Below are 18,673 nucleotides of genomic sequence, written 5' to 3'. Positions count from 1 at the left end.
GCAAATTGTTAATAATTAATTCTAAAAACTTATAACCACACTGCAGTCAAGGAAGTCTTCTTTGTGAAGAGAGATGGGAAAGATAATGAAACCGTTTATCTTCGAAGCAGTGAATGAAATGGGAAACAATCAAACTATAAAAAGTAATACCAGGAAGCAATACACCCTCTCTCTCAACACCAACTGCAAAGCTAAATCAATTAAATGATGTGGTATAAAACATTAAGCTATTTGCTTCTTTAAATTAATGGGAATGAGTGATGTTTTTAATGAGAGCGACTGCCATTTGAATGATGTGAGCTTAGCATATTACTATGTGCAAGAAGCCAATATAGTTTTAATTTAGCTCTCAAAATGTGGATTCAAGTTTCTGTTTTCAAGGAGTTAAGTAAATCTTCAACAATTAACAGGAAACCTGCTGCTCCTCATCTTGATTTAGATAGTTCAGACAGTACAACATAGAGCTTTTATTGGACAAGAAAATCAATCTACTTTTTAGTTCTACAAGGTAGTTTTCCCAACGGTGAAGCTAAACTGAGACACAGGTAATAATAATACTTTTACATTTATATACTGCTTTAAGTGTTCAAAGTACTTACATACATTATCCTCTGGCAATCTTTAGAACATTAAGGTGGATCAATACTAAGGCTATGTATTGAGTTCATGGACAAGTTAAGATCAAACCAGGGACTTCCTTGGTTTGTAGTTCAGCCTCTTAACTACTACAATATGCTAGTTCTTGCGAGTGGAGGAGGAAGTATAGAATAAAGACACAGACACCAGAGCTTGGAATAAATTAGGGCCTCTTTATTTAACAACAAAGGAGATTCAACCCCTCCCTGGAACTGCATGTGAAAAGTGGAGGAATCAATATGTCCTAATCTCAGGCTATTTGCCTGGTTTTAGGGCTAACCACTCTCTTAAGCCAGGAGTCGGGAAACCTGACCCCTTTCTTATATGACACTTCAAGAGTGTGGGGAAACGGCCCCACATCATGCCTATGCAGAGCCATAAAACCCTGAGTAGAGGAGGCAGGAGGATCTCCAAAGGTATACCATATCCAGACATGTGAGTCGTGAAACTCACGAGGAGCAGGAGCTCTGGCTATATCAGTGTAGATCCACTCAGGTAAAGGACACCAACTGATCAGTGAGTAAATCAAAAGCAGCTGAATAAGAATCACACTATTTATTTCCACTGCTATTAATTTTTGAGATATTAAAAAAAATGTTAATGGATAACTGTTTGCAAATTTTGCAGATATATCATTGTTTGGTTTGCTTCACTATTTTTTAAAAGAAAAGTTGAAGTTCAAGTTTAAAATTTATCAGAATTTGTAATCTTGAATATGCTCAGAGAGCCTGTGGGCTCACTTTACTTATTGCTACTCCCATTGTGGGATAGTCTGTATTAATAATTTTATTTTGTTGCTGCATCTTTTTTGTGAGCTTATATTGTAGCTGTGCACTGCTCGGAGAAATCTAGCTGGTTAGAAGAGGTGAGGTCTAAACGATTTAAAAAATAAAGCAATATACAAAAAGTTTGAGATCTACTGTCACCTGCCTGAGCCTTGGAGTAGAAATGGGCTATTAAATCAAATATTAAATATAGGTACTCAGTGAAAAGAACTGCCCGAGTAGACTGAAATATTATTACATAGCGCTTTGAGTGTTCATAAAATTTTGCATACATTCTTTCAGTAACCCTTACAACAATCCAGTCAGGCAGGTCATTAACATCCTATTATGGTAGATGGGAAAGGCTACATGGGACAGTGGCTTGCCCAAGGCCACCTTGTGTGTTCATGACTGAAGTCACCTCCAAAGTCATACAAGAGGAAATAGCAGACATTCAAGAATAGGAATACCAGTAGGGCTGTAACCTTTAGCCGGTTTATTTACTGCAGTAATTCCCCAAGCTGTGTACAAAAGGCAGCCGCCTCCGACAGCGGATAATTCTTCTGTGCACCTGTGCTAGGAATGATTGAATGATCCAATCGCAGCAGAGGCAGCGATGCAGCAGAATTTACCTGCCTCCATTGCAAGCTGAATGGAAGGAAGGTAAGCCAAAGCAGTGAATCATGCAGAGACACAGCAGCAGCCTCAGCTGGGCTGAGAACTGCGATCTCACAGAAATCTTTAATTAAAGAGTTTAATTTTTGTGACACACTAGCAGTTGTCACACAGCAGCTTTGGTATGGCTGCTATGCAGATCATATCATCAAATAATGAAAATACATAAAGTGTGCAAACCTTTTTTATTCCTATTTTGCAACACATACCATTGTCTGATTCATTGGGTCACATCTGCACCAGCCGCTCTTTCTTTTTTTCTTTTCTTTTCTTTTTGGAAGAAGGGAGAGGAAATCAGACCCTGCAATCTAGTCATCATACTGCCAATGACTTAATGGCTATTACCGTGAAGAGATTCTTTTGCAATATATATGAAAAAAGTCAGGGTATCATTGGGGCCTTTCAAGGATAATAATGTGGTTTTACCCTGCAATTAAATCAGTACAAATGTGCCGTTATAATACCAGATTCAGCTGCAATCTTTCAGTCACACAAATACAGCTAAAGTCCCATGTTTAAAAAAGAAAATCTATTATTGTAGGAGGCACAATTCTTTGTTTAATTCATAGCTTCTCAGTTCCTTCTTACTCTACTAAATACTGAATGTTTTGGGCAGGTACTCAAAAATGTTAAAAACAGTCAAGTTCTATTCCCATTACCCATAGAAGATAAGAATTGTCTTTCACATAAAGTTTTTAGCTGTGTATTTTTACTGTTTTATACTGAATGCTTTTATCTGTACGCCGCCATGAGATCTTAATGATATAGGGTGGGATATAAATGTTTTAAATAAATAAATAAATAATAATTTAAAAGTCCCCAAAAAGGCCTCTTTGACTTCATCAGAGCCTTCAGGATTCTGAACAAACCTGCTCATGAAAGCAGGAGGAAGAAAACACTCCACAAAAACATTTTAAAAATAGAACTACCACTGGGATTTCACCTCCATTGTCAGCAAGAAACATTTTGCAGTGCTTTGTTTATCAAGCTTTTAAACATATATTTAAATTTGCAAGTTGAATCACAAGGGTTAAAAGCACATCCGTTCAACTAAAGAATGAAATAAAATACTATAGATTGATAATTAATGCTCTTAACTGGCAGATGGAAGTATTAGTATACTGAACAAAGGAGGAGGTCTGTCAAAATAATTTCTGGTAAATAGGTATAGATACTTTAGTTCTCAAAAAGAAAAGGGGAAACAAAACTACTTTCCTGTATAATGCCCATAGATTGCCTTTCTGCGACCACTCTATACATATCAGAGAACTCAGGGCCAAAACAGACATTATTTTAAATCCATATCAAACAGCTTTTTTCATTTTACTCTAGAGCAGGCACGGGAGGGGTGGGGAGGGGTTTACAGATCAAAACTCTAGTGTGAGGATTGAGCCCCCATGTGGCTTTTAAGATCCAGACCAAAGCCCCTGTTCCTACTTCTAGGGTAAAAATGAACCAAAAAGAAAAAGAAAAAGACATACCTATTAGATACTGATTGAAAGTAATGTCTCTTTTGGCCCTTACTGGTATAGTAAATGTACTCAATTCTTCCATATGTCACAGTCTCCCTTCCTAGTAGGTATAGGGTTAAGTTTCCCAGAAAGTATGTCTGTGCTTCTAAAAATGTTCACAACTGGCTTCTGCTTTTCTTCTGGAGGCAACATACAAACATAGTAGTACAAGAATCCCAAATCAAAATGGGAAGAATTCAGCTGAATGCCAGTGAAGTACTGAAAGCAGGAGTGCTTGTTGGCTTGCTCTCCTGTTTTCAGTATTTCAGTATATACTTTGACTTGGCCACCTGGTATTCCATTTGTCTATCTGTGTACTGGTCAGTTTCATTCCAAATGATATATGCTACACAGACCCTGTTCAGAGGACACCCTAAGCCACAGTGGTTAAGCATTTTGATTTCAACATTACGGCTTAGCATGTCTTGTGAGTCATGCCTTAGCATATCATGTGAACCATTCTTAACCATGGTGGCTACATAAACATGGTTTAAATACCAACAACAGAGTTCAACATCTGGAGAGCCACAGGTACCCTGCAAAAAAGTTAGTGGCTTAACCCTGACTGAGCTTGTTGTACGTTCAATTCTATATTGTATGTTTGAATAGCCATTCAATCCCTACACATGTTTTCAAAAGGGGAGTGAGGAAAACGTAAATAAATGCAGTCCAATACATTCTTTGACTGAGATACTGGAATAGAAGCTGGTGTGTATGTCAAGAACCCAATTATAAATTCTGTGGTTTAAACCTAAATTCCATCCCCACACATTATTAACAGGTCTAGGTGTAAGCAAAGACTCAGAAACATTTTGCTTTACTAGTTATGGCTTAATCTCCTGCTATGTTATCCATGTACAGATAGAGCAAAGAAGTGTAGGTGCCCTTAAAACAAAGGCCAATAGTGATTGGAGTCCAACAATATCTGGAGGATCACAGGTTTCCCACTACTGCCTTAAAATAATTCCTGCTATCATAGTCCATCTCACGTCCCCCCATCACTTAGTCTAGGAGACAGACAGGAGGGAGGGAGGGGCAAAAGGAACAGAGAACTACCAGCTCCTGCATTGTGTGTGGAGGAGATAGGCACAGTGACAACTGAGTTCTTGGATTGGCTCAGGAACTGTATTCTGGAATTCCCCAGGTTTGGGAGGCGGGAACCCAGGAAAATCCCAATCCAATCTAAGGAGATCTTCAGAGGGCTCACTTACCTCTACAAGAAAAGTCTGTGGGAATGTAATGGCAGTTTCACACATTTATAGTTTCTATGCATAGACCTTTGGATGCTGAACAAATGTCATCTCAGCACTTAGCAAACTGAAGCATTTCAGAAGATATAGCAACTTAATATCCAATTCTAGGCCCCAGAGTATTCATGTAAGGTATTATCATGCTCTTATACACCTAACTTCAAGCTTTTCAGTTTCATTAATTTTCTTTCTTTTCCCACCGCTCAGTTTTAATCTATGTGTATTGTGCCTTAATAATTTGTACCATGAAAGCTAATGGAAGGCTCCAAGATAGCCAAGATTAATTTTGCCAGAAGCCCATTCATTTCCAAGAATCAAAATATCATAACTTGATACATAGAAATTCAAAATACCTTTATGAGATTTGATATAAAAGCTTTCCTTACATTGCTATTTTCAGAAAAGAACGCTACTGTGCAGGTATTTTGTCCTGTTCACAAACCACAATTGTCTCTGTTCAGAGTATGTTTTTTGAGAGTTTGCATATTTTCAGATTGAAAGAGTTTACCGTATACACAAAATTGGTGACTTAAGTTCAGAGGCAGGTTTCCATTTGACAAATCACACTGTGTGCCTTATCCCACTACACATTTTCAGAATGCTGTAGTCCCAAAGGATAAGATATCATTCTTCCCTATTAGTTTTTCCTCTTCTTCTAACCAAGATGCAAATAGAGCCACAGACTGACAGCTTCTCTCCCCCAATTCTATAGGGAGTTTTCCCTAGTGACAGAATGTTTTGTTTGCCTGTTGAATTTTCACTCTGCTGCTACTACTGCTGGCAATCTCGCCTGCATCCTCTGGGACCTATTTCTTTCCCATAATTAGAAAAAGACAGCACTCCATTAGTTGGTCCTGGCATAATAACCTACCATAAACTTATAAACCAATATCTGTGAAACAAAATGTAAAACCTTTAAAGTGAATTGTTGTTGGGGGAGAAAGGGGGATTACAACATTCATGCTGTTAAAGCACACTGAAAAGGTAATAGATTTATGTTGACTAATAAGTTCTAATTTAACAAGGCTGGTTGGAAGTATAGTAATACCCTTTGATGATGCTTATGTTTTCTCAAAGTGCCTTTGTCAAAGCCTCTCCCTTCCCCCTCCCAGTTAATCCTATCAACAATTCCCAGGTGAAGTATTTTAGCAGTCCCCACTGGGATTTGAATGCATCTCTAATGCATTCTTTTCCCAACAGCAGTAAAAAGCCTGCACTCCCCCATCAAATGCCAACTAATTTTCAGAAACTAATGGGTGTTTTATTGAGTGCAGATTAAAATACTATTCTAAGTGTTAAAATAATTTATTTAAATGCAGGATTGTTCAAAATATTCAATGAAACAACCTTGAGAATTTGGCTTTTATTTTAAAGAGGAGCTTTAAAAAAATAAAAAAAGCTTGAAGTTTTAATCAAAGTCAAATTCATCCGTTACCAGGGGATTTGGATTAATGAATTAAATCACATATTCCTGTAGATTTCAAGGAGCTTTTAAGGTGAATTACATCTGACAAATGATTACAATACATCATTTTCCTAATAGGTGTCAATACTGTAGATATCTGCATTAATGTTAACATGTGGGTTCTTTTGCAGTGGTTGAAACATTTTCCAGACATTAATTCATCAATTGAATCAGATGCTAAGACCCCTGAGGTACACAGAATATTTTCAGCCCATGAGAGACTCTAAAGAAAGATAACAAAGTGACTCAAAATAAGCCATTTAAATGTGAAATGAGCCCAAACAAAATGAAAACTATAGCCTCTTTGAACTGTATTTGTGATACAGGTTTTGCATTGGTTATATCAGAATGAAAAAATGGAAAATACAAGTGGGACATGCAGTGTGGAGAGCTCCTGTACAGGGTACTGGCCAACCAACCATAAACTTACCCATTGTACACTATCCCCCAATGGCCTCTGTGGTTTTCTGTTGCCCACCAGTCTTTAAAAAATCACTTGCCTGGGAGATTTGTCAGATGAAAATGAATTTCCTTTGTCCAAATATTTATTGTTATTGTCCACCCTAGTTGCCTACATCTTTTACTTTTGTAAAGAATCTAAACCAGACTTCTTTGTACCCACTATCCTAGTCTGACAATCTAACTCTGGGAGCTCTCCACCCTCCTCTCCACCCTTACAGAGCTCTCCACCCTCTGCCCCCTTCAAAAACAAAATGTTTTTAATAAAACCTTGGGAAAAGTTAGAATAGTCTTCTTTCTCTCCTTTTCTAGCCTCTACACTTGATCTTTCTCTCCCTTCTATCCCGTTGCCTTGCTATTTCTCCCTCCCTCCCTCCCTCCCTCCCGGCCTCTAGCCTCATTATTCTTCCCTCCTCTTTAGCTCATTTTCAACTATCCAGCAGTTCCTTAAATTTGCAAATGCACCCAAAAAGGTTGGGGACCTCTCTGCTCTAACCCAAGGGTGGTCAAATCTTGGAGTGTGCAATTTCTGGGGGCCCAGGGGCCAATTCCCACACAACCCACTGGGGCTCCACCCTTGCTGCCCTGCTGCATTTGCTGTCAAATCTATCCCCCCCCCCTTTTTTTTTTGCTTCCACTCTGGCAGGGTTTGGAAAGAAACCATATCTTGTTTTCCATCAAGGAAAAAAATCAGTCCTTTTTTCCTGCTGTATCACCGACTTTTGAGGTCACTGGGTAACAGTGGGGGCCTCATGTCACCCACCTGTGCTATAACCACTACACTGCACTGGTTCTTTTGCTAGGAATCTTTTGAGGTTCTTTTTTCCCCAAGACCGAGAGAAAGCTTTAAAGTCTCCATAATAAAGCTTTAAAGTCTCCAAAATAAAGTGCCTCTTAAATATTAAAAAAAACCCACCATTCATAGTCAGGCAGTCTCTGTCATATTATTCTGGTCACGCATTCTTCTAAGTAAAAACTGTTAAACCACGTTCCCTGCATTTAACTACATTGTCTGAATCTAGGTTCCATAATTAAATTTTCTCTCCAGTTTTACTTTTCAGGTGCCTGTAAATTACAGGCAGATGTTTTCTTCAAATTATTCCTAAGGGAAAGTCTAAACCTGTGCTGCACTATCTCTACTAAAACAAAAAAAAACACTTCATATGCAGCTGGTTATGTGCTTCATGACAGAATACACTTGCTCATTAACAAACCCAGAATGCCAAATTCACTTAGGTTTTTTTTGTCAGTGTTATATTATTCCTCTGGTTGCTGCTGTTTCTCTTTCAAAATTCTCTCTTGTTTTCCATAGCTACAGTTGTCAATTCTTGAAAGGTTTGATTTACAGACAATTAAAGTATTAATGGTGAACCAGAAAATAGCTATGAGAAGCTTTACATTATTTTGCAACTGGTGTAATGAAAACGAAAACTGGGGTAGGCAGAAGATGTTTCTAAGCCCCCTTGAGCTTGCTAACCACCACCACCCCTGTGCCTCACCACTTGTTGTAACCATTGTCTGACAATTCCATCTGTAGCCTGGTCCTTCCAGGGTAAAGGCCTTGGCAGCTGGGTAAGGCCCATAGGGCTTATGTTGCCTAAACTTTTATCAGATTTGCACATCATGATAGCAATCCATGGGTTGTTTAACCCAAGAATTGTGGAGATGAGAAGAATGTGAGAGCTACAGGCTCGTTGCTTCAGCTTCCAATTAACAACCCAGGAATGTCTTTTCCTGGGTTGTGTCATGATGAGCAGACCCAGAACTCTGGGTTGTTTATGGGTTAAAGAACCCAGAGTTAACCCCACAATTGCCCACTGTTTGTTACTGGATGAACTCTGGGTTCTTTAAACAATAAATAATCCTGAGTTTCTGGATTCACACATCACGAAACAATTAATTAATAGTGGAAACAACAAATCCAGAGCTCGTATGCTCCGCTGTTCTCCATAATTCCTGGATTAAACAGCCCAAGAATTACTGCCATATGTGTGCAGCAGGTCTTAGTCTAGAACAAGAATAGGAATTTGGTCCCCTCCAGATGTTTTGGACTACAACTTATTAATTTAGGGTTTTATTTTTATTTATTGAATTTCTATACCGTTCAACAGCCAATGCTGCTTGGGCAGTTCACAACACTTAAAACCATAAAATACTACATGATAAAATACACTATACAAGTTTAAAATTACTGTATGAAATAAAAATAATAAACTGAATAAACCTAACCGAATAAAACCTAGCAGTAGTGCAAAGATTTAAAATACATTAACAGATCTAAAACAAATGAAACTGAAAGACTAAATGCCTAGGAAAATAAGAAGGCTTTCACCTGGTGCTGAAAAGAGCACAGCTTAGGTGTCAGGTGAGCCTCTCTGGGTGCCCCCCCCCCACTGTGGAATGATTTCCCAATGAGGCTCGCCTGGTGCCAACATTGTTATCTTTTTGGCGCCAGGTCAAGACTTTTCTCTTCTCCCAGGCATTTTAACATTTTAACAGCATTTAACAACGTTAAGTTTGTTTTTAATGGACACCAGAATTGTTGTTTTTAAATGGATACTGTTGTTTTTCATACTGTTGTTTTTATGTTTCTGATGTTTTTTTAAAAAAAATTGTATACTTTTTTAACATTTACCACTTTTAACTGTTGTAAATCGGACCGTCCTGAAAGTGACCACCTTCCAATACTAGTATCATTATCCCCACTAATTGAACGAGCAGCATTGATCGAAACCGTAACTCTAACTGGAGAATTGCTGGGAGAGAGAAGACTAAAATGGTCCATAAAACTGAGTAGTGATATCCAAGAAAAATTACACAGTCAGCAAATGATAAACCTACGCCAAGTATTCTGGGATAAATCTGCAAATCATTTAGATGCCTTCCAACAAATTACTACAGAACTGAGGGCTTTTCTGGTAGCACCGGCAAATAAAAGCCAAACGACAGCCTACACTGGCTGGTTTGATGCCCAATGTAAAGCGGCTAAGAAAAACCTGTCTAGGGAAATAAGGGAATTCCGCAACAAACCACCTGAAGAAGCCTTAGGAAGCCTTATAAAATGTAGGTCGGATTACAAAAAACTGCTTAAAAACAAGAAAGAAAAATACACTAAAACTCAATGGCAGAAACTAGAACAGGCAATTTCAGAGCGGAATGAAGGCAAATTTTGGGACCTAGTTTCTCGGGGCTCAAATGAGATAAGGTCAACACTGTACGTATCTATCTCTGCACCAACTTGGGTCAAGTATTTTTCTAATATATTTGATGCCCAACCCTGGCAACTGGGTGAGCCAGAGCACATCAAGAACTATCTAACCCACCTGAATGGCAACCGGTCACTAGCAGGGAGATAAAGACTCTTGTCTCACGTTTGCAACTTAAAAAGGCTCCTGGGGAAGATCTCTCACCTCCGGAGCTTTATAAAGAACACTCAGAATGGTGGATACCAATCCTTGCTGCTCTGTTTACCAGGATTAATAACACCGGACAAATGCCCCCCGGATGGAAAGTGAGTATCATCTCCCCAATTTATAAGAAAGGAGACAGGAATGATCCAAAAAACTATCGGCCGATCAGTTTGCTGGACGTCTCCTCAAAGTTATATGCAAGACACTTACTTCAAAAATTACTTGATTGGCTAGAAACGAACCAATTTATACATGAAGAACAAGCTGGTTTCAGAAGCGGATATAGCACCATCGATCAATGTTTTACTCTGAATTACATCATCAGGAAATATACCAAGAATATCAAGAGTCATCTATATGTAGCCTTTATTGATTTTTCAGCCGCCTTTGATTCAATAAATAGAAGTAGATTATGGGAAAAACTACAAAACACCAATATTGACCGTAGACTATTGATGCTGATAAAAGAGCTATATAGTAACACTGAAATGAGGGTTAGAGTTGGCCTAAATGGCTTTCTAACAGAATCCTTTAAAACAACCCGGGGAGTTAAACAAGGATGTCTCCTGGACCCTTCCCTCTTTAACATCTATGTTAACGACCTAGTGTCACAGTTAGCCCAAGTAAACTCCCCTTCCCCAGTAATCATGAACAGAAAGATCTTTACTCTAATGTACGCAGACGACATAGCACTAATCTCTCTCGCGCGTTTGGGCCTGAAAAAGCTTTTAGGTACTTTCAGCTCTTATTGCAAATCTGAAAATCTGGCAATAAACTATATTAAGACAAAGATAATGGTCTTCGGCAGCCGCAGACCTACACACAAATGGACTTTGGACCAACAGGTCATTGACCAGGTTCGCTCATTTAGATATCTGGGTATTCTCTTTAGTGAGTCCCTCTTGTGGAAAGGGCATAGGGAGGCAGCGAAATTGAAAGCACAAAAAACTATAGGGGCTCTAATGAAGTTTTATTATAATAAAGGGGGACAGTTGATCGAACCTGCCCTAAAAGTCTTTAACACCAAAGTAATAACACAGCTGCTTTATGGGTCTGAAATCTGGGGGTCTGACAACACCACAACCGAAGCCTTGGAGATTGTGCAGAACAACTTCCTTCGAAAACTTTTCTCTCTTCCATCTGGTACCCCTGCAGCTTTTTTGTGCACAGAAGCTGGTAGTCCTTCAGTTAGGGCAAGAATTGAGAGTGCGCAGCTAAAATATTTTAAACGAATCGCCATCTTGCAAAATGAGCGTCTTTCTACTAAGTGTTTTCTAGAAATGGATAACAATTGTCATTGGACAGTAATACTCCAAAAGCTCTTGTACAGTTATCATCTCCCTGAATTGAAGTTTGCTCTAGGCATGGATAAGAAGCAACTAAGGGATTGGTGTTTTTGGGTAGATTCCAGGAGGGACCTGCAACTTATTAAAAATTCTAAATTCTCTCGGTGGTTCCCTCTTCTAAAAACAGAACACTATAGAGCATGTTATCTGTTCAAATTGAGGCCACTGCCCCTGAGAAATGCTTTCATTAAATTGAGGTTTCAAGTGATGCCAACTGCAGTGCTGGATGGACGCTACCACAAGGTACCATTTGAATCGAGATTATGTATCTGTGGTCAACAACAAGTGGAAGACATAACACACTATATGTTAACTTGCCCTCTGTATAGGGACCCAAGAGAGAGACTCCTGAAACCGCTGCTGACATATGGAGGCATGAATGCCCAAGCAGAAACAGTTCTCTTCCTCCTTAGTGATACCAACAGTTATGTCACTCATAAAGTGGCCCTGTTTGCACTGGCAGCGAAAAAGATTAGGAAGAGAGAACTTGATAAAATTGCTATAAACTGCCACAGAGACTCAAAGTGCTGAGCGAAATGAGAGCTTTAGTCACAGTAAATTTAAGCTTGTCTGTATGGTTCTCTTGGCTATTTTAAACTGTTGTGTACTTTTATAGTTGTATGCTTTTCTATGGATGTATTTGGAATGGCCTCAGCTAGCACAATAAACTGATGATGATGATGAACTGTTGTAAACCGCCCAGAGAGCTTCGGCTATGGGGTGGTATATAAATGAAATAAATAAATAAAGGTCATTCTACAACTGGAGTACCACAACAGAAAACGCCCTCTTCTTAGTAGAAACCCACCTCACTTCCTTTCGTTGGGACTCACAGAGAAGGGCTGCTGAAGATGATCTTAGGGTCCAGGTAGGTATATATGAGAGGAGACAATCCTTCATGTAACCTGACCCCACAATTCCCATAATCCCTTACCATTAGCCATGGTGACTGGGAGTGATGGGAGGACACAAGTTGTCTCCCCTTTTCTAGAACTCTGTGCCATGGGAGAGGCTGGAATGTGCCTTGAAAAATTACACCATCACAAAAGATGCATCCTCTAATTTAATGCCGCTGGAGCATGGTGGTCCCAGGCAGCATTCCTGTCTGATAATATAGGAACAGTGACATCATCCTAAGAGTGTAAGGATGTACCAGGATCCTCTATAATACAGGGAAATCCCAGAAGTATCATCGCTGCCAAACTTTGACTGAATGGTCAAGGGGAGTTTGGCATGCCAGGAAACTATGTTACTGGGACTATCACAGAGTTACAAGAAAGCTGTCTGCCCATTATGCTATTAGCTGGTTAAGAATAGATTTATTTTTTTTTTCTTTCAGAGTGAAAAATGCTTGCTTCCAATTTTTCCTGTATTCTGATATTAAAAATCTGGAAATGATTCTAGAATGACCTTATAAAAATAGCGAAATGATTAGGTCATACCTTATATACGGTCACCCCATAAGCATGATCAAACTAACAACAATGTTCAACTGGTTCTCAATTTCTGAGGGCAAATAAATAGCATATCAAAAGCCATCCTTGGTAGTCCAGAGTGCTGTGAGGGAAGTTCCCTGCTTTCACAGGAAGGCAGCTGTCAAAGAATCCTAAATTCATATATTCATTGAGAGTGTCTCAATTAGCTGTGGCTATACATGTAAGAGCTTTGATAACATAGAAAAGAAAGTTCTTCACACAACTGAATTATAGAGTTCACCACAAAAACTGTGGTGACATACACTAGGATTAGAGAAATCAAGGAAGGATAGGTCCACCAATGATTATCAGCCAAGACAGTTGAATGGAAGCCTCCATGTTCAAAGGCACCACATTCCTCTTAGAAGATCCTCCCATGAAATGAAGAGATCAGAAGAAAGCTCTATTATGAGCTCTACTTTACAGCAGTTCAAGAATTTTGCAACAATACTAGAGAGTAATTGGAATATGCCAGATCTATTTTTTCCTTCATTCAGCACTCATTGCATATCAAAATGCTTATGGACAATGACTGACATAGATTTTCCTTATCTTTTTAAGTAGGCCAAAGCATCTTACCAGGAAGCATGAAAACACTTTTGTATCCACCAACACAACCTCAAACTATAATTACTAGATCATAGAATACTAACTCTCAAACATGCTTCAAAAAGAAGTTCAGAAATTGTTTGTTTCAATAATAATAGAAACTCATGAGAAATGTCAAGAACGGTTGGCCAATCTTAGGGTTATTCAATGATTACATATTACTAGAACTTGATATTTTAACATTTCACAGAGAATATAGATGGAAAGTGTCGCTGATTTTTAATATCCAAGCATAAAACTATTTTCTTATATATAGTACATTCATACTCTTCAGAAATTAAAATAAGACAAGTTAAACAAGTTCTTACCTGCAATGTGTCATATAACAATGTTTTCACTTAAAATTGGGAAGAGACTTCACCGCAGGATTTCTTCAAATATCATATAACGCTCTAAAAATGAGGAAGATGATGGATGGATGTAAGCATTTTTTCCTTCAGAAATCTCACTAGCTCCCACAAGCAGTCAACAACTTTAGCTCTGGATAGGCCTGCCAAATCTGCCAATAAAGGAAAGAAAGAAAACTATGTAAACATCAAAGGTCGGATGAAAGCTAAAAATAAAAATGCTAAATGTTTACCCAGTTGGCCACAGAATAAAAAGCAGCCATATTGTTAGACCCAGGTTTGGCGAGATCTCATTTACTCTTCTTCTGTCTTTGCTTGTTAAAAATATATAGTCACCACTGGTAACAAGGGAAGCATTGTGGTGGTGATATTTCAATCCCTTTCCCAATAAATATATTTATATATATCTTCTTCGGCATCTCTCCATATCCCAGGAACCAAGACCAAGTCTGGAGGTCCTATTGTGAATACTATTACCATTTTGGGAAAGGTTACAAGAAACAGAAATAGGACTTTTTTGGTAGTAAGTATGAACCTGAATTGCCTCCCAAGACAAACTTGCCATATTTGTGCCATAGGCCCATTCAGAACGGCATTTATGACCTTAAAGTACCTCAAGGCTTTGGACTGTTCTGTATAGTATTAAAGATTATTATTTAATTGTTTTGTCATTTTAATGTGATCCTAAACTCCATGGCTTAGATACAAAGGATTGTGAGTGAAATGAAGCAATGCATCACTGGTGTTCCATTTTGTGGAAGGCTTATAACAGTGCAGTGCCCCAGCGTTACCAAGGGTTATCTTACAGCAGCCTTCCCAAGCTGCCACTCTCCAGAAATTGTAGAGTACAACTCCCATCAGCCACAACCACTGGGCATGCTGGATGAGAATTCTAATCTACACCATCTGGGGGGGGGGCGGCAGGTTGGGGAAGGTACATGAACAAGGAAAATACAGGCTGAATAGCATATGAATTCTAGTGGGCCATAATCTGAGTATGAGTTTTTGAGTATAAATTTGTGCCATATCTTATGCACCAGGTTACACCAATGTCTGCTTCTCTGGATAGGTGTGTGTCATTTCTTTTAAAAATGAAAACATTTTCACTCTCCCACACAATGCTTTTCACTATGTCAGAAATCACTCTTCCATGAGCAGAAGAGGCTTTCTGCTATCAACAGGGCACCTCTGGATCCAATCTGCTATTTCAACTGTATTGAAAACTCTTGGTCAAAAATGTAGGACTTAAAATGGAAAGAAATTGTAACCAAATGCCATTTTGTCTTCGATAGTCATTCATATTTAAATTAAAACCAAAAGAAAGTAACTGTTATTTCTCTTATTTATCCTATACACATCCCACCCACCTCCAACTTTATTAGACTGAATAATGAATGGATTAATTAGGAATATTTTTAAATAGCCTGCATAAAATAGTTTTAAATAAACTGCACATGGTAACTACAGCAACCAATTTCAAAGAGTTGGTGAGTATACGTTTATATGAATGCATTCACTTTTACATAAAATCCTGAAAAGACATGTATAAGTTCACATTATCGTTTACTTAGCAAGAATAATATGAAAAAATATTAAGAATAGTGTATCATTATTGTTATTAACAAAAAAAGAATAATTTCTCTTAGTGTCCCAGAGGAGAACAAGAAAAGTGTGTCTAGACTATATGTATTAATCAAGCTCCATAAAACTTACAACCTTGACAAGACGTTATGCAGTAAAAATGTAAGCAGTAACAACTTTGTAAATGAGTCAAATTCAGGAATTATACTGAAAAACAATTTCTTCCATGGGTTTGTTTTTGTCTACAATTTGAAGCACTACTACCAAACATACAAGCCTATAGAAACATACATACCCTGAGCAAATTCCTTTATTTTTCCAGCCATTTCAATCCTTCCATTTTATTGAAAAGTTATCACTACCACATCTAGCAGCTATGACATTTTCCAATCAACAACTTAGAGAAACATTGAGAGAGGTGTATGAAATTGTGTTTTCCTTTATGGCCTCCACGTTCTGTTTCCAACATCAATTAAGTCCAGACATAAAAAAATCTACTCGTTCAGAGACCAGTGGCATTTGCTTCTGGCATCAGATGCCACATTCCTCTTTGTGTGCAAACAAAATTGTACAATGTTTGCAACAGTAGCTGTTTCAAGGACAAGAGCAAGAAACACAGTGAAACGCATAGACCAACAGAAATCCTCTCATCATCTCACCAGAAGAGTTCATTTTAAGCACATTTTAAGACTTGTTAATGAATGAAGATTATTGGAATATAATCAGGTAGTATCTAATTTTCATTTGTACCCTTAGAAAACAGACACAAACAGAATTTGAGCCTTAAAGACAACAGTAACTGTCTTCCAAACCCTTTAGTATATTATGTATGATTCACTATGATCTCATTTCCTCCCCCCTCAAATGACTTTTATCCACTTTCTCCACTACCTCTTAATGTTTCACCACTGAGTACACATATTTCATTACCTCATCATACTTGAAATCACTACTTAAAACACACTCCACAACTGACATCAATGTGGAGTGATTTAAAAGGGCTTCCTGCCACCACTGACAATCTAGTCTGCCCCTAGAGAGACTTTTGTCTTTAATGTCAGCTATGCAGCTTGAAGAAATAAAGAAGGCTTCCAATATCCACATGGGACTCTATGTGCAAAACCTACCCTGTTCTCGTCTGTCAACAGGGAGACATTCCCTGCTTGCAAGTATGATTTTTATTCTCCTTGCACACCACACTCCCTAGTACTATGGAGAATAGTGCAGTCCCCCAAGCTCTCAGTATGCACCAGAATCCTACGGCGCTTTCAATCATGTCATATGTAAGTAAAGTTAGTAACATAGTAAAAGTTAGTAACATAGATGCTAGTGGAGGAGAAAGAAAGAAAAAACATTTTTCCTTAATCCAAGATCAAGTACTTCAAAAATGCATTTGAAGTCATTCCAGAAGTGTGTGCTTTTAGAAAATAAAACATTTTATCCTTTTTAAAAAGAATTAAAATTTTATAAAGCAAACACTTATCCAGAAACTGTCAACAGCGGGTCATTACATATTGTTACTATCAAAAGGTTTGGAAGTAGCTACAAGAAGTTGCCTTAAGCGACATTTCTTCACTTTATAAAAACGCTTTTACCCCAGCCTATGAAATTTCTTTCTTAAATAATAACAATCAATTACAGTCAAAGTTCCCCAGCACAAAGCATCTGCTACATGTAGCACATGGAAACATGCTATTTCAAATGCAGCCACTAAACGAGCTTCAATTTACCCTAATAATCGTCACTGGAACAGGAGAAAATAATTACATATTTGTCAAAAGAAGAACGATTTCTCAACATTTGCATAGGCAAAAGAAGTGTCTCGGGCAGCGCTGTGGCTCAGCTGCAATTGTTAGTAGGTGGTAAATGAGATCGACTCACACGGAAGGAAACTTAATCTTTGGGAAGAAAAGGAAGCAGGGGACAGTGCTAGGGCAGGCACCCTGATGCCATGAGATTTATATGGTGAAATGGATGCCTGTCTTAGCATAAGCAATTTGTTTAGCACTTGCAGCTGACAAGAGAAAAATTAGATGTCTAATGATGAAATATTAAGAACAGAGGAGAATGGCAGTGAAAGCAAAAACCTCTTGAGAAACCCACTTAGCTTGTATTTTTCTGAAGACAGAACAAAAAGCTTAATTTCTTTGCCACATGTTCTGAAAGAGAAGTCAAAGCAATGAGACCAGAGCTCATCATGCCATTGCCTCCAGAAATACTAAGTGAATAATCCCTGTATCTAAATAGTTGCACACAGTATCAAGACAGATGTGTGTGTTTTGAGGTGTAGGCTTGCTACCATTTGCTTTCCCCAAGGAACCATGCCCTTCATGTGGTGAGATAAGAAGAAGCTGGAATTGAGTGGAGTATTTTGCTGCTTAGATCTGACATTTAACCTCTCTCACTGTCAGATAAGCCTTTGAGGACATGTTATACTTAGGACAGAGTTACTCTTGTAATAGTTCCAAAGAACTGAACAACTGAAAAAAGAAGAAGTTGGGGGTCTGGGCCAAGTATAAATCCACATTGGGACATTCCCTACCTCTGAAAATAAAACTTTGCCTTAATATCATTATCACAGCAGCAGTGAAAGGTGCTTTGTCTCTATATCCCACAAGAGTACCTCCTGTGCACAAATACTTCAAAACAGGCCTCTGTGGACAGGACTACCCGTTAGCCAAAGTGTTACATAATTTACTGCAATGCAGGGCAGAGAATGGATTTGCAAGGCAGAATTGGTGGGCAGGTTAGGGGTAGAGATGGAGAAGAAATTTGTTTGGCCTGAATTTCTATATTAGTTTGTACTTCCTGAAACAAACAGGCCACTAATGTGTGTTCTATTAGTTTTAAGAGGCTGTACGCCTATGTACACCGGTTGCTGGGGAACATGGGCAGGAAGGTGCTGTTGCACTCATGTCCTGCTTGTAAGTTTCCTGATTGGCCATTGTGTATTCAGAATGCTGGACTAGATGGTCTGATCCAACATGGCTCTTATATTCTTAATAACAAAATAGGGCTACTGAAGAAGAGGCAATGGTTTCTATATAGCTAGGGAAATCCTTAGGTCCATAGAAATACAGGAATCTGTAAGTTAAAAGAAAAAGATTTTTTTTTTAAAAAAAAAGCCCACAAAGACCTATGAGCT

The 18,673-nt window shown here is 38.4% G+C and overlaps 1 protein-coding gene across 2 annotated transcripts in view; it reads right to left on the bottom strand.

The window, feature by feature from the left end:
• Positions 1–18,673, bottom strand: part of PLXNB2 (plexin B2) — a 335,450-nt gene that overhangs the window by 225,242 nt on the left and 91,535 nt on the right. For both annotated transcript variants that reach the window (XM_063134078.1, XM_063134077.1), the window contains exon 2: positions 13,909–14,099. Coding sequence is in view for 1 of the 2 variants with exons in the window: in XM_063134077.1 (XP_062990147.1) it covers positions 13,909–13,922 (14 nt within the window). In the remaining variant the exon portion in view is untranslated. The remainder of the gene's footprint in view (positions 1–13,908; positions 14,100–18,673) is intronic.

This window comes from Elgaria multicarinata, chromosome 9 (genome assembly GCF_023053635.1).
Source record: "Elgaria multicarinata webbii isolate HBS135686 ecotype San Diego chromosome 9, rElgMul1.1.pri, whole genome shotgun sequence".
Taxonomy (NCBI): domain Eukaryota; kingdom Metazoa; phylum Chordata; class Lepidosauria; order Squamata; family Anguidae; genus Elgaria; species Elgaria multicarinata.
Note: the sequence above shows the minus strand (reverse complement) of the source record. Positions and strands in the feature narration are given on the sequence as shown.